General features: G+C 41.9%; 1 protein-coding gene across 5 annotated transcripts in view; it reads right to left on the bottom strand.

The window, feature by feature from the left end:
• PTPRG (protein tyrosine phosphatase receptor type G) overlaps nucleotides 1–15,924 on the bottom strand; it is a 775,417-nt gene that overhangs the window by 53,875 nt on the left and 705,618 nt on the right. For all 5 annotated transcript variants that reach the window (XM_070359914.1, XM_070359913.1, XM_070359912.1 and 2 more), the window contains one exon: nucleotides 10,150–10,241. In XM_070359914.1, the coding sequence (XP_070216015.1) occupies nucleotides 10,150–10,241 (92 nt within the window). The remainder of the gene's footprint in view (nucleotides 1–10,149; nucleotides 10,242–15,924) is intronic.

The raw sequence follows: 15,924 nt of genomic DNA on the forward strand, positions 1-15,924 counted from the left end.
ACTTGTCCAAAGCGACACCATTACTAAGCGGCAGAGCTGACATTCGAATCCTGGTGTATTAAGCCCAAAGCCCGGGCTCCCATGTGATGGAACACACCGCCTTCATTCTCAGAGCACAGTTGCAAGGAAAAGCAAGCAATTAGGCACAGCGTGTCTGTTAATCTGATAAAATGTTATACACAGTATACTTTGTGCCAGTATTTTTAAGTATAGAGCTTTCAGATACCAAAGGTTTAAATAAGGCAAAAATGGGATAACTACTATCACCACTACACTACCCTGTTACAAAATATTTGATACAGTCAGTTGAGGATCAGGAAAAGTGGCCTTGTTGGTCTTAAATAATATTATTTATACTTTGTTCCAAGATTTTAGCCTTTTGTGGTTGGAATTAAATCCAGCACATAAGAGGTCCTTTATTTTGGTCAGTCCACAACAAAACATCCTTATGTACCACCTCTGATGAAGCCTGAAATTAGTTTCTGGTTTGTACGCATCCAAAGCAGAGCATTGTAAGAGGCTGAACCTCTACTGAAAACAAAGTATGAAGGTGAGAGATTCCAAGAGGTAGAAAAGAGCTGGTTAATGCTGACCTCAAATGCAAAACTGCAAAAAATGGAGAAAAATGCATGTGAACATAAAGAAAAGTTGCTTTTAAAAACTAAATGTCCACTGACAGATGAATGAAGAAGACACAGTACACACACACACAATGGGAATACAGCTTAGCCATAACAAAGGATAAAATTTTGTCATCTTCAGCAACAGAGATGGACCTAGAGATTGTCATACTGAGTGAAGTAAGTCAGAAAGAAAAAGACAAGTACCATATGATATTATTTACACGTAGAATCTAAAATGTGATACAAACAAATATATTTATAAAATGGACACAGAGTCACAAGCCATAGAAAACAAACATCCAGTTACCAAAGGGGGAAGAGAATGGAGGAGGGATAAATTAGGAGTTTGGGATTGACATATATACACTACAATATACAGAAGGGATAAACAATAAGGTCCTACTATATAGCACAGGGAATTATATTTAATATCTTGCAATAAACTATAATGGAAAAGAACATGAAAATGAATACATATACATGCTGCTAAGTCGCTTTAGTCGTGTCTGACTCTGTGTGACCCCATAGATGGCCTCCCACCAGGCTCCCCCGTCCCTGGGATTCTCCAGGCAAGAACACTGGAGTGGGTTGCCATTTCCTTCTCCAACATATTCATGGGTATGTCTATATAACTGAATCACTTTGCTGTACACCAGAAACTAACACAACATTGTGAATCAACTATACTTCAATAAAAACAGAAAGAAAAAAAAAGAAAAGTTGCTTCTAAAATCTGTGGTTATATCTCTGTTGTGCTTGCATGCTCAGACCCATTCCATTAGAGAGAACTCACCCATGCTAAATTTGCAGACTCTTAGTATTAAGGAACAACAGATAAACCAAAAGGAAAAACTCAGCAATTTTTCCTTTGAAATTGCAAAGAAAAAAAATCAGCACCTGAGGCGGTCCCTGAAAGCCCACCACAGGGGGGCGCTGCAGAGGGCCTTGCCTAGCACGCTGCAGGGTGGTAGGGTCTTTAGCCTGCAACTCCGTATAACTGTGTAGCCCTTATTCTCACCTGCCACCGCGGCCAGAATGCTTCCTGTACATCAGGTACCCAGAGATAGTGGTGGAAAAAGCCAGAATCAGTCGGCCTGGTGATACCGGACCTTACATCTCTACGACTGCCGTTCCTCATCTAGTTGGAAATCAGAACCAGCTAATTCAGAGTGCTATGCAGAACAAACTGGAAAACATAAGTACTTACCAGAGAGCTTGGCATTTAGTAGGTGCCATAGTAAATCATAGTAAAGCTGTGATTTACTATGAGATGAGAATCGCTATGCATGCGAGATCCTATGATCTGGGGGCTGGGAGAAACAAAGAACCTGGCCAGGGTTCACTGCCATCAAATGGCTGGGCCAGGCTGACCCCAAAGCTGGCTTCCTGGGCCTTAACGTGACCCCTCTAGGTCTTAAACTGAACATATACAGCGAGAGGGCAGAAAAGCATACAATACGTGTTAAAGAAGTTCTCCAACAAAAATGGGCTGAAATGAATCACTTTGGCTTCAAAGGTAAACTCTGGGTCACCTTGAAGATGCCAGGTAAATAAAATACCATGGTATTTACCTTCCTGCCTTCCAAGATGCTTAGCTGTGGGGTTGACTGGCCTAAGGTCTGTTTCAGAAAATTATCGCTGCTTGTTTACTCTGGCAGGTTGTGGGTATACATATAAATTTACCATGAAGATTCCAGAAGGCCTTCAGTCACTTACTGAGGCCAACCTGTGCGAACTTCATTTAATACTTAGCATTTCCTTCAACCCTATTCCAAATCCCAACCAAATCGATATGAGGGCAAGGAGGGCCTAGTACTTGGGTCCAGTTCAATCATACTCAGGCATCCTCCTGACCCCAAGCCCCATGACTGGGCTGTTTTCAGGGACTGCGAACCACCCCTGTAGTGGACAGACCTTAATGCTGAGAACTCAGTCTCCTTCCTTTCTGAGGAGGGATCAGCCTCTCATCTCAGAAGCCAAGTTCAGGCCTCTCTCTGTGCTTGTTAATACCTGTGTCAACTTAAGAAGATAAAGCAAATAGCAAATACAATTATTGAGATTTTTAGCTCCTGATTTAGGACACAATAGATTTTTGTCTAAATCAGACTCTTAGGATGCAAGGAGCGCTGTGGAGATGAGGACATTTTATTTCCTGCCATAAAAAAGAAATCTCTTTTCATTTATGACACAATGAAGTCAATAAAGAAAGGGCTTCATTATAGTCAAAAGACCAATGAATCTCCTTTGGAGATAATCTCTGTATAAATAAAATATGCCAACAAGGTTGGTTTAATCCCAAGGGTTTTAAACTGCATGTTTAAAACCCCTTTATGTGCTGGCACCCTGCTGAAGCCAGTGACCTTCAAATTATTAAGATGTGTTTTAACTGAGGGAAAGGCACGAATCATTTCTGGATTTCTAAATGTTGGTTAGCAGCAACATTTTGTTTTGTAATGTTCTTGTTAGTTAGTTTTTCTAATTTCCAGAGAAAAACATTTATAACGACATTTGTGTTTGACAATAGGCACATTTGGAAAAGCCCTTTCAACATGCTCTATAAACAGGCTAATTCAATGAGCTGAGTTCTGATTTTAAAAAGCTACATATGATGAAAGTTTAAAAGAATAAGTAGCATAATACACTCAATATAATTTGCAGATGACATATTATATATGTTTCATTAATAGTTTGAGTGAAAATGTAATTCATTAATAACTGCAGTGAAAATATAACGTAAGCTTGGTGTTTCAAAAGATTGCCCCAAAGATGGAAACAGTAGATTTTTAAAAATACTTGCAGATATTAATAATAATAATATCAATTTAATAATAATATGGATCCAACTGCCATGGTGTGGGTTCAATCCCTAGTTGGGGAACTGAAATCTTGCAAGCTGCACAGCTTGGCCAAAATAATAATGATGATGATGATCTTAAAGGACAGAAGTTTGTGACTACTTCAATATCTTAGAAGACAGACTGCTAGAACGGGGCTGATAGCTAGGTCATTACATTCAATTGTGCTTTATCTTCCCAGAGTAACAATGGGAGACCAGTGAGCATGGAACATTTGATTTTGAAAAGTGATTAGTGGGATGAATGAAGAGTCAAAGCCCCTTTCATTCTCCTGAAGAAGTCACAATTTAATTTATCTGGAAGAAGACTGCGTAATTTCTCAAGCATTATACACATAGCAAATTTCACAATGTAAAACATTTCCTGATAGGGACTATCCTGGTGGTCCAGTGGCTAAGACTCTTTGCTCCCAATGCAGGGGACCTGGGTTCAATCCCTGGTTAGGGAACTAGAGTCTGCATGCCACAACTAAAGATCCTGCATTTTGTAACTCAAGGTCCCACATACCGCAAGTAAGACCCAGCACAGCCAAAGAAATGAATGAATTTTTAAAAAAATTTTCCTATAGTGGAGCCTGAGAACTTGCATTCCTAGGAAGTTTCCAGGTGTTGCTGATGCTTGTGGTCTGCTCTGGGGCTGGGGTCCTGCACTCTTTATCAGCCCTCCCAGAGATTCTGAGGCAGGGTAAAGCTTGAGATCCACTGTACAATTCTTTTATGCAGCTTATTTATTGTTTAAATCATTAGCATTAGCCTACAGAGGTCTATAGTAGCCCCAACATATACAACCTGAATCACAGAAATGTTCTTAAATCAGATTTTTCTATCCTTCAACGATTCTCTCTGTGTATTTGCAATCCAGAAAAACCCTTCGGTAAATTCTGCAGCAGTTTTTTTAGAAAAAAAAAATCATTGACATAGCATATGTATAGGTAGTTCTAAATGTGCAATAGCTTCATAAAATCTACTTTGAGAATTTTCAATAAAATTTTTCAGATGGCAAAAAAAAAAAAAAATCTTAATAAAATAATTGATGTCACTTCTCTAGTGATTGGAACTGTCTGGTAAAATGTTTGCATAAGGAGTTCTCTCTCATATGCTTGGCTAACCAACCTTCGCTGCCGCACTGGGTTTACAATTTCCACACTGTACAGGATTTAGGTGAAAAAAAAAGTCTTCCTTCTTACAGCACTATCTTTGCCAATTAAACCAGGACACTATGAAGAGTCTAAATTTCTAAATTTCAGTTCGAGCTAGTAAATCTGATAACTCAAGTTTCCTCAAAGGTTCCTATAAGCATCTATCTCCAAGAGATGAGGATCAAAAGGTTAGCAAAGCTTTCCTTAACCTTTCGTCTATTTCATAGTATTTTTTAAAGAGCCAATGTAACTTGCTGGTTCTACTTACGCTTTGGGGTTTCAAGATCAGAGCTGTTTATCCGTGAATTTGAACCACAGCAGAATCATCCAAAAGTTGGTGATATAGAACAATATTCAACATGTTTTTGAGCTGTTCTCCGAGTCATTTAAACCACACAGCCTCGGGACTTCCCTAGCAGCCCAGTGGTTAAGACTCTGAGCTCCCAATGCAGAGGGCCCAGGTTCAATCCCTGGTCAGGGAACTAGACTCCACATGCCAAAAACTAAGAGCGTGCATGCCACAATCAGAAGAGTCAGTATGCCCCAACAAAGAGCGAGGACCCCATGTGTGGCAACTAAGACCTGGAGCGTAAAAAAAAAATAAATCACAAATTCCTACTTGGCACAGGGAATGGCGATATTGGTGGTGGTGGGGAGAGTCTTTTTCTTAGGAAAGAAAAGAATAAAGATGACTTGGAAACAAAGAGGAGAGTTTTGTGGGTTTTTTTTTTTTTTTATATGGAGGAAATTTCAACAGAATAATGATGAAATGCTTTCATGGAGGATGAAGGAGAATTTAGTGGAAAAGCAAGTGGTCAGCGGTACTGAAAGAAGAAAATCCAGAAAAAATTTTAAGAGAACAGTCACATGTATTTGAAGATGCCTTGATTTAGGGAAGCAAAATCCTAATGAGACTGAAGTCCTCAGATATCAGAACTGTCAGGAACATGCCAAGAGGTGGCAGAGCCATTTCTAAGCATCTGTGCTTTGAAGTCACACAGATAATTCCAATGCTAGCCCACCATTTATTCATGCAACCTCCAGCAAATTAAAGGATGTCTCTGAGCCTTGGTTTCTTCATCTGTGAAATGGGGGTATGGATTGCACCACTTTCCCTAAAATTGATGTTGAAAAAAAAACATAAACCACATAATTTTGATCAATAAATGCTCAATAAATATTAGATGATGATGATATCTTCTGAGGAAGGTTAAGTGCAAAGTAAGTTCTAGGATCAGAGTATGTTACACCTTTTATAATGATGACTTAGGGACTCTACAACAGTTTGGTAGCTGAATTTTCAGTCTCATTCTGTTGCCCACACTTCAAAACTGTGTAATGGTTCAGTTTACTAGTAGTTGTCTGGAAACATCTTTTTTGAAAAATCAGTGATAGAAAGTGAAGGATTCAAATGATGAAATAACTTAAGTTAATACATCTAGAGCCTAGAAATCTTCCTGTTAGGTTTCAAGTATGGACAAAGAATGAGTGAGATCCAGTGGGCAGGGTAAGTGTTCCATAAATATTCAATAAATATCCTACTACTTTTAGACATAAAAACAATTAGAGGAACTTCCCTGGCAGTCCAATTTCGCTGTCCAATGCAGGAGGTACAGGTTTGATCCCTGTTTGAGGACTTAAGATCCCATATGCCTCAAGGCCAAAAAACCAAGACATAAAACAGAAGCAGTGCTGTAACAAATTCAATAAAGACTGTAAAACTGGTCCACATAAAAAAAATTATAAAATTAGATAATTCCTAAGGTAAATCATTTAAAAGGATACTAAGGAGGTCTCAATTAAAGAAAAATTGTGCTGAAACTTAATAGAATTTTTAAAAACTGGTGATACTTTAGAAATTTGTGTTTTCCTTACATTGCTTTTTCTTATGTAAGACAACTGTCCTATAATAACTGGAAGAAACCTTAAGAATAAATACAACCATGAATTGTTACAATGAAATTACAAACTATGTTACAAATTTACTAAATAGGACTGCGTAGTTTTACAAAAAATAAGGGATTATGATCTGGTTGAAAGCTTTTTAAAGAAAGGTCATATAAGGTAACTTCTTCTCAGTGAAGGGTGAAATAAGTTTTCTGTCTAGGCGCATCCCCACGGAAGGCTGCTGCTTTCTATAAAAACCTGAGGAAACGCTGGAAGAGCAGTCCCACGTCTGGTTTCACCAGGGAAGTCCTCTAACACTACAGCGTTTCAGGTCATTCACTCTCACAAATGCATCACAACTCATCAAGGGGATGTGTCTACTAGGATTTCCCTAGCAGTCCAATGGTTAGGACACTTGACTTGCAATGCACAGGGCAAGGGTCCGATCCCTGGTTGGGGAACTAAGACCCCACATGCCCTGTGGCATGGCCGAAACATTAATAAACTAGGTAAGCAACAAAGATTTACTATATAGCACAGGGACCTATATTAAATATCTTATTTCAGAAAAAGGATGCATCTACTAGACCAAGGGAGATTCAACTCAATTCCATGCACTTCTCAGTTAGTGGCGAATCTTATGCCGTGGAATTGTTCCTTCCACGTATTTCTACCATCAGTGAGTGAGAATCTCACATTTGAATAGATATGCTGTTGGACTGTGAGTTTTTTACTTGCTGCTGAGAAATGAAGCAGAGAACACTCAAAGAGCATTTCTGGTCTAAGACACCTACTTAGAGGTGTGGCAAAGCGGCCACGACTGATGGCATTTTCTGAGGATCCCAGGGAACTAAAAGTCCTAAAATCCAAGTGGAAGAACGCAGTGAAGCTAGCTGCACGCAGTGGATGTGGATCCGTGTTTGGGACAGTCTTAACCTGGGGACTGTGCAAATGCTTGCTGTCCACAGATGCTGGGAGGAATGACATCACGATTTGGGAAGGAGATATCCACAGCTGACAACTTCGGCTTCCATGAATCTTTCCAAACTTCCCTGACACATACCACCTCATGCGATCTTTAATATCCTGCTCACTGCAGATTCTGGAAACTAGGCTCAGAGAGGTCAAGTCATTGACCTAGGTTTCATGGTGGAGGCAGGGTGAGATCCTTGGTGTTCTGATTCCCCATCCAGGGGGAAAGAAACTAAAAATGCAAAGACCGTGCAAGAAGTATCTCTCACCACTTAACCTTTTAAAATGGATTTCAATTGCACAGCTACCCAACAGCTGTGTTTGTTGGCTGAATCAATTCAGAGGGGAGAGGCCCCGGGCATTTTCCAGAGGTCAACACATATTCTAGGTGATGCAAGAGGAAAATGATTATACACGCACTGCTGCACAAATGCGGTAGAGTCAACAAAACTTATTCCATGGGGATGGGGGGCTGGTCCTGTCTGCCTCCTCTCAAAGGCAAAGAATGTAATAAAGGGTGAGGGTTAGTGGAGAAGAACAAACTAACACAAAACCTACCCATCTGTATGGGAATTGTTTAGCAGCCACAGAATGATCCAGTGGGGCACTTACCCAGAGACTTTTCTGCTACCCTCTCTTTGCTGTGTGACAAGCTTTAGTAAGAGAAGCTCACAGAATGGCGAGAACATGGCCAATTCCAGCAATATCTAATGTCTTAACATATAGAAACATACAGGGCCAAAGCAGTCCCCAGCCATAATCGTATCTAGAGAAGACGTGCAAACAACAGCAGCGTTCCTTCTGGGGACTCAGAAAAGTACTGCATCTCCGAGCCTCACAGCAAAGGTCTTGAAAGAACTGTAAGGAAGCTTTGCTCATATTCATCATTCACCCAGAGAGTTCGAGAATCCCAACCATGTGCCAGGTATTTATTCTTGCACTAAGAAGACATCCATTTGCCTTTAGGAAGCTCTCATTGTAGTTGGGGGAGACCACAAACCAAGTAAAATGTATGGGGTACTAGATGATAAAGAAAACCATTCTAGAGAATGAGGCAGACAGCTGGGATCCAGGGTCTGCAGGGGCGTGGGAGATGGCACCTCTGCTTACAAAAGAATGATGTCAAGAGGATCCGTGTACACACTGCTATACGTGAATGGATAACTGGGACTTCCCTGGTGGTCCAGTGGTTAAGACTTTACGCCCCCAGTGCAGGGTGCCTGGGTTCAATTCCTGGTCAGGGAACTAGATCCCGTATGCCAACTAAAGATCCGACAACTAAAACCCAGTGCATACTAATGAGTAAAATAAATATTTAAATAAAATGGATCACCAAAAAGGACCTACTGTACAGCACAGGGAACTCTGCTCAGTGTTACCTGGCAGCATGGATGGGAGGGGGGTTTAGGGGAGAATGGAGACATGTATTATGTATGGCTGAATTGCTTTATCGTATACCTGAAACCGTGACAACATTGTTAATAGGCTATACTACTCCATTATAAAATACAAAAGGATGAATGTATAAGATATTTGAAAATACGTGTTTCCAAGTACAGAATGCAACTCAGAGGAAGAACGTTTGATTCTGGCACAACAGGAAGGGGACACCAAATAAAAACGATGGAAAAGTGAAGAAGTGAGTGTTAGCGGCTCAGTTGTGTCCCACTCTTTGTGACCCCATGGACTGTAGCCCACCAGGTTCCTCTGTCCATGGAATTCTCCAGGCAAGAATACTGGAGTTGGGTAGCCATTCCCTTTTCCAAGGATCTTCCCGACCCAGGGATCAAACTTGAGTCTCCCGCATTGCAGGCAGATTCTTTACCATCTGAGCCACCAGAGAAACCCCCAAAATGATGGGGGCAACCTTCAAATCACTCACACCATCTACCAGAGCTAAGCCACTGATGAACTTCTCACATCTGTGGCATCAGCCAAGATTTACTAGCATCCTGCCTGCAATGCAAGAGACCTGGGTTTGATCCCTGGGTCAGGAACATCCCTGGAGAAGGGAATGGCTACCCACTCCAGTATTCTTGCCTGGAGAATTCCAAGGACAGAGGAGCCTGGCAGGCTATCGGCCATGAGGTCATAAGAGTCAAACATGACCAAGTGACTAACACTTTTCACCAATCCCTACCCCAACAGCACCTGAGCATTTCCTACTTGTATCAAGGACAAATGAAACAGATACCAGACCAAAAACATCTCTCTAGACCCCCATACAAAGAGCCTAAGTACGAAAACTTTCAACCATCATGTAATTATTTTCAGAGTAAGGAATCTTAGGATAAAACTTTAAAATATATATGTAACAGTATTTCAATTTTTTTTAAAGCAAGCACACATTGCCTGTCATAACAAAATTGAGTCCAAGAGACTGCAAGTACATAAGTATGTTTTCCCCTTTTTTTCTACTCTTTCTTCCCTTTCTTCATGAGATTCTACATTATGTGAACTCATAGTCATCTGTTCTCTGAAAGATGATTTCATTACATGGAAGAGATGTAAAGGAGCAAAGATTTCATTAAATTACCCTTAGTTAAGGCTCTCTTAGACTGGGTGAGCTTGAAAAGACTATAAAAATAATATTTTGTCATGGCTGTCACATAACACTGAGAACAAAAAAGAAAAACAATTAGCCCACTGGAAACAGGAGTCGTGTCTTACTTACCCGGAATAGGAATGATTGGAATACTTTCATTGGGGACCACCCGAGGTGAACTGCTATCTTCCACATAGAAATGAGCTGTCTGAAAACATTTTCTGTGCAGGAAAGAGACAAACAAACAGTGAGAAGAGAAATACACTTTGTCTGAGTTCACCATCTTTCAATTCTTCTTTCAGACTCTCCCCGCTTTCTATTTCAGCCAGCACCGAGTACACACCCACGGGAAAGGAACAAGATACAGGGGGACAATGTCCAGCCGATTGGAAGGACCCCCCGCCGCTGAAGAATATCCACTTTTTATTACACTATACCCATCCTGAGAGATAAAAGGGACACAACTTAGTCACAAGCCACTCAGACACATGAAAAGTTGGCATGAACTGAGGAAACTTGCTGTATGAACTGCAAGGATTAGCTCACAATCTTCCCCAATTCAACCTGCTCCAGAGGAAGAATTATTCGCTATTCTAAACTCTCAGCACCAAGTTCAAACCGTACCTCGAACCCTCCCAAATGCAGTCATCGAATGGCCCAAGCACACAACAGCACCTCATTGTTAGCGCTCAGCAGAGGCCCCCACCCCGAGCCCCAGACAGCTCTTGAAGGGGGTCAGAGGGCTTCCAGGGGCAAGCACCCTAGCCAGATAACGTCCGAGACCAGCACCCAATGCTGTCGAGTGTCGTCTGTATGTCAGGGGTTCTGTTTGGTTTTTACCTGGACTTGAGACAAAGCAGGGAGCAGACACTGGTCATCACTGGACAGCCAGGGAGCAGAAAAGCCATCGGCGGCTCGCTCAGCTTCTGCCTGCTGCCGCCGGCCGGCCCTCGGTGTTCCCGCAGCCACGTCACTGCTCATTGCGGCCCTAATGAGCTGCCGGAAGCACCGGCTGAATATTTAATGAGGCTGCTCAGCGTGAATGGCTATTGTGACCAGAGACGGGTCCCTGTTCATCTGGCAGAGGGGCTTCACAATAGCTGGCCCCACTGCTGGGTCTTTGAGACAAGCAGGCGGCAGCCTTCTGGTGCTTGGGGTCCCGGGGACCCAGGCCACTCCTCTGGCGTCTCCCAAGAGCCCTGTGTACACCCAATTAATTAGAGCTTCACTTTTTCGGGGGTAGGCTATGGGTATCCCTACCAATGGAGTAAGTCAACTTTTCTTAGAAGTTGTCTTGGCTCCCCTGATCGCAAGTACTCTTGCGATGATTCTGTTGGGTGTCTCATGTTTCTACAAAGCCAAAGCAGAGGGGTTTTGGGGGAAGAGCAAACACCAGGGAATCTCAGAGAGTACAGGAGATCTTGGTGGGAGTGAGGAAGCCTCTGAGTTCTGCAGATTATTGGGACTGTAGGTTTGCACGGAGCTGTTATAACTACACACAATCAAGAAGGATCACACGTCCCAGTGGGAAATGTTTTCCTTTCAGCGGCGCCTGTGTTCAGACAGGAAGTAGTTCTAACCAACTGCACGCCCAGGCACAGCCATGGAGCAGTCTGGAGGGCTGCTCCCTGCCATGAGGGGCTCCGGAACATAAATCACTTCCTTTCCTGGCACACATCTCACGGGACTGCTCTCGCAGAGCACCGAACAATGGTTTTTTCCTATGAACTGCCTGGCATTTGTAGTATAAATAACAGAACACGTTTTTACCACTCACCGTCTAGCTGCCTACCCCTAAATTTGGAAGGAACAGTCAGTCTGACTTAAGCTACAAGGACATGAAACGTACAAGTATTTTAGGGCTACGGTGGTGACAGGATCTTCTACTGCGTGTGAAAGGAAGCGGATTCACGTGAAAAAAAAAACCTATGATTTTTGTGATTTGACGTAATAGTTTCTTTCTGTTTCCAAGGTCATCAAATTTTCTATTTCTTCATCCCTGCCACCTCCCATGTCCCTGTCCCCAATTTACACAGATTTCCAGAATGTAACCTTAGAGTTAAAACACGGAGGATGGAGACTTTGCCAACCAGCTACACCTGTAGCCACCCACTGTCATAGCTGAGGAGTATCTCTTTTTCTTAAGATACTGGACCACTGAAGTATTTAGTAGCCCAAAAAAGTACTGTGTGATAGTGAAATGAATGGCCCAGGTTACCAGCTCAGATTTGAACTATGCACAAAAGGGGGGAAAAAAAGTGCAAAAAAGATACCACACAACAAAGAATTAACTATTCTAAGACCATAATTACGCTACCTGATAAGGTTTCTAAAATATAAAGTATTAGTCAAAACAATCAGCATTGGCCAAGTAACTGTTAATATCAAACGACTTGGAAAGCACAAACTGACACGGCAGGTTCTTTTCCTGGAAGAAAATAGGCAGACGGTTCACCCAGACCCTCAGTAACACGTGAGGCCAGAGGCTCCGTATCCTCTTTGGAAAAAGCAGCATGGACTGAAGCATATCACATGCTCCGAGTGTGGCTGTTCATAATGGATTTTCCCTGCAGCAAAGGACTCTGGGATTGCCAGCGAGGAGCACACCCTGGGGATGAAGGTCAGAAACTCGGGGACCGAGGTCGCTACATCCGCACCCTGAGGCAGGTCACACGGACTCGGGTGGGCACCCAACTACAGAACTCGGTGGCAAACGCCTTCCCTCGGAGAAAAGGTTTCAGTGGACCCAGTGAGCATTTATTCGGCACCCACTGCTTAGCATGGCGCATGCAGAGAACACATTCTCTTTCTGGGAGCTTTAAAAACACCTCCTTAAGCTTGGCTAAGCATTTGAGTAATTAAAAATTAGGAACTACTGATATAAATGAAAAAAAGGAGAAAAATCCAAGTTACCCTCATCCTTCTCTTAGTGATCGTCACTACTGCTATGTTGGGGTGTGTCATTGCACACTTTTCCTCATCTAGGGACTGTTCTGTGATCACTGACAATGACAGACTGGGAGCAGAACAATAAACAAAAGACAGACAAGGTCTCGCCCTCGTGGTGCTTATGTTCTTTCGGGGAAATCAACCACAAACAAGTAAACAAACAGTTTCAAAGCGTCAAGAGCTGTGAACAAAATACAACAGAATGAGGTGGTGATAACTGACGGGGGAGGTGAGGGAGGGGTCCTCCCTGAGGAGGTGGCCTCAGAGCTGAGCCGTGATTAAGGAGGAAGGGTCATGGGAAGTGCAGGGGAGACCACTCCAGGCAGATCCAGGAGCTGCTTAAAGAGCCTTAGCACAGAGTGAGCTTATCCACCGCGGGAACTGAAAGGAAGGCAGACCTATGAGCAGGGAAAGGAGGAGACCCAGAGAGGTGGGCAAGAGGCGGGGCATGCCAGATCCAAGGCCATAAACTTTGTTAGCATCTGTGAGCAATGAAAAGCCAACAGAGGGCTTTAATCCACAGACTGGGACTCATCCCCTTCAAAGCGCGTGCTCTGGCTGCTACATGATGAATGGAATACAGAGCAGCAAGAAAGGAGCAAGGAGAGCCATCAGGGGCTACTGTTGTAATCTCATCCACATACCGACAGGCAGACAGTTTCCTTTTAACAAAAGGAGATCATATTATACATATCTCCTTGATAACAAACATGAACTGACATCCTCAGTCTGCTTACTTCTCCACTTTATGGGCACACTACACTGTTAGATGTTTAACTTCTTATTTCTTGAATAACTGTTGATGGGGGAGTCTACTTTGGTCAAGAGACTGATAATTTTGCTGGGTTGTGGCCTCCTTTCCACTACCATTGACCACATGGAGATGAATCTTCTCTGGGTACAAATTCTACACTGTGGGTTTAATACCTAAGAAAAGTGGCCGGTTCAGAGTCATTACCACACGACATTTTATTTGACTTGCTCATCTCAGAGAAGTCTCATGAGATGTTTTTTGGGTTTTTTTGCTTCTTTTTTTCTTTAAACCTTCAGTAGTATCCAGGAATTAAAAAAGTAAAGGCAAGAGATTTTGGAGAAGATGAAAAGAAAGTGTGAGTTTTAATACCTCTAAATATCTAAACTGTGATGTGTTCCAAGAGGCAGTATTGTCTCTAATTCTGAGCTCAGGAAAACGGAGACAAAATTTCTGAAAATGCCTCAGTGTCGCCAAGCATGCAATTTCAAAGTTCTATTTAGGTTCAATTCTCCTTCAAGTTACTGACTCTAACATCTCTCCTTGAAGGAAACAGATTGTTTGGATCAAGAGCCATCCTATAACATTATTTCTTCACACTGAGCATTTGTTTATGCCAGTACCTCGAACAGGGAAATAGTCAATTGTGTTTGGAATGGAAAAAAAAAAAAAAATTAAGTTTAACTACAAATTACAGTCTCCTGGATACTCACCATAAATTTTTTATTCACCTCTTCCCCCTTTTCTTTCTTTCCTTTTTCTCTGCCCCTCCCATCATGTCTGCTTTACGAATCTGAAAACAGATCTTTTTTTTTCCCCCACTAACCCTGACTGCCTCAGTAATGATCTAAATTAGTTATCTTTTACTTCCCCTTATCTACCTTTCAGCAAGTATTTTCCTGACACTCTGTGCTTCCCAATTTAGGAATCTGTTTTTTCCCTAATAATCTCTTTATTTCTTTACAATTACAAATATAGTATTTACTCCCATGCTGAACTAGCTAAGTCATTTTCAGATGTGAACCAGCTAAGCAAAAGAAGAGGAGAAAAGGCTCACTTCACAACTCAAATTAGTAAGAGCAAAAACAAAAAAGGCAAATAAAATTACTTGGTTTAAACTTACTTTTTACTACTATTTTTTTTCTTTTGTAATTTATTTTTTTATTGAAGGATAATTGCTTTATAGAATTTTGTTGTTTTCTATCAAACCTCAACATGAATCAGCCATAGGTATACATACATCTCTTCCCTTTTGAACCTCCCTCCCATCTCCTGCCCCATTCCACACCTCTAGATTGATACAGAGCCCCTGTTTGACTTTCCTGAGCCATATAGCAAATTCCTGTTGGCTATCTATTTTACATTCAATTCAGGAATTTTTAAAGTTCACCTTAGTTTTGGAGGGTCCTGAAGTCAGTCAGCCCCTCTCTCTATCTCTTTCTCACACACACAAGAACACTCCCCACTGAAGTTTCAATCAAGTAGTGGTTATTACTTGGCAGCATGTAGCTCTTTGCCTTGGGCAGCTTTTAAAATCCCTTGTTGGATGAGCCCCATTCCTGGTGATTCTAGCTGGGCAGGCCCAGGGTGGGTACATGGATATGTGTCTTCTGCAAAAATTTTCCCCAAATTCGGGTGTGATTGTCTCTGGTGAAGGACCACCGCGAGAGAAAAAACGGTTCCCGAGAGTCTCTAGGCCCTAAGAAAGCCCTGAAGAAATAAAACAATCCAGGGTGGCAGGCGCCTTAAAAATGCCCAGTTTTTTAAAGGGTCTAGAAATGCCTAGAATTTAAAGGGTCCTGTATGAGAAAATGAAATAGGATTAAGAATTCAACGATGTTAACATAACTCATCTCAAACACAGAAAGAAAAACTGTATTGCACAGAGCTTGAACAAAACCATGGAGTCTTCTGCTTGGTTCCTGTGAGAACCGAAGTTCCCAGACATAGGATGGAATTCTCTAAAGGAGACCAAGCGTGTTGCCACTGTATGGAAAACAAGTTTCAGAGCACAGAAAAAAGTTAGATTTCTCAAATGAAAGTTGTTCCTCCGACAGCTACCTTTTAAGCCACCTTTGGGGCTTTATGGCTCTGCTTGTCTGCCAGCAAAATAAATTTTAGTTTCCATGAAGGAATTCCAGTTATAGATATGAACTTGACTGTCAAGTAGTCCATGATGTTCTGATGGCCTCAATTCCAAGCGT

This window comes from Bos mutus, chromosome 22, assembly GCF_027580195.1.
Source record: "Bos mutus isolate GX-2022 chromosome 22, NWIPB_WYAK_1.1, whole genome shotgun sequence".
In the NCBI taxonomy this organism is placed as follows: domain Eukaryota; kingdom Metazoa; phylum Chordata; class Mammalia; order Artiodactyla; family Bovidae; genus Bos; species Bos mutus.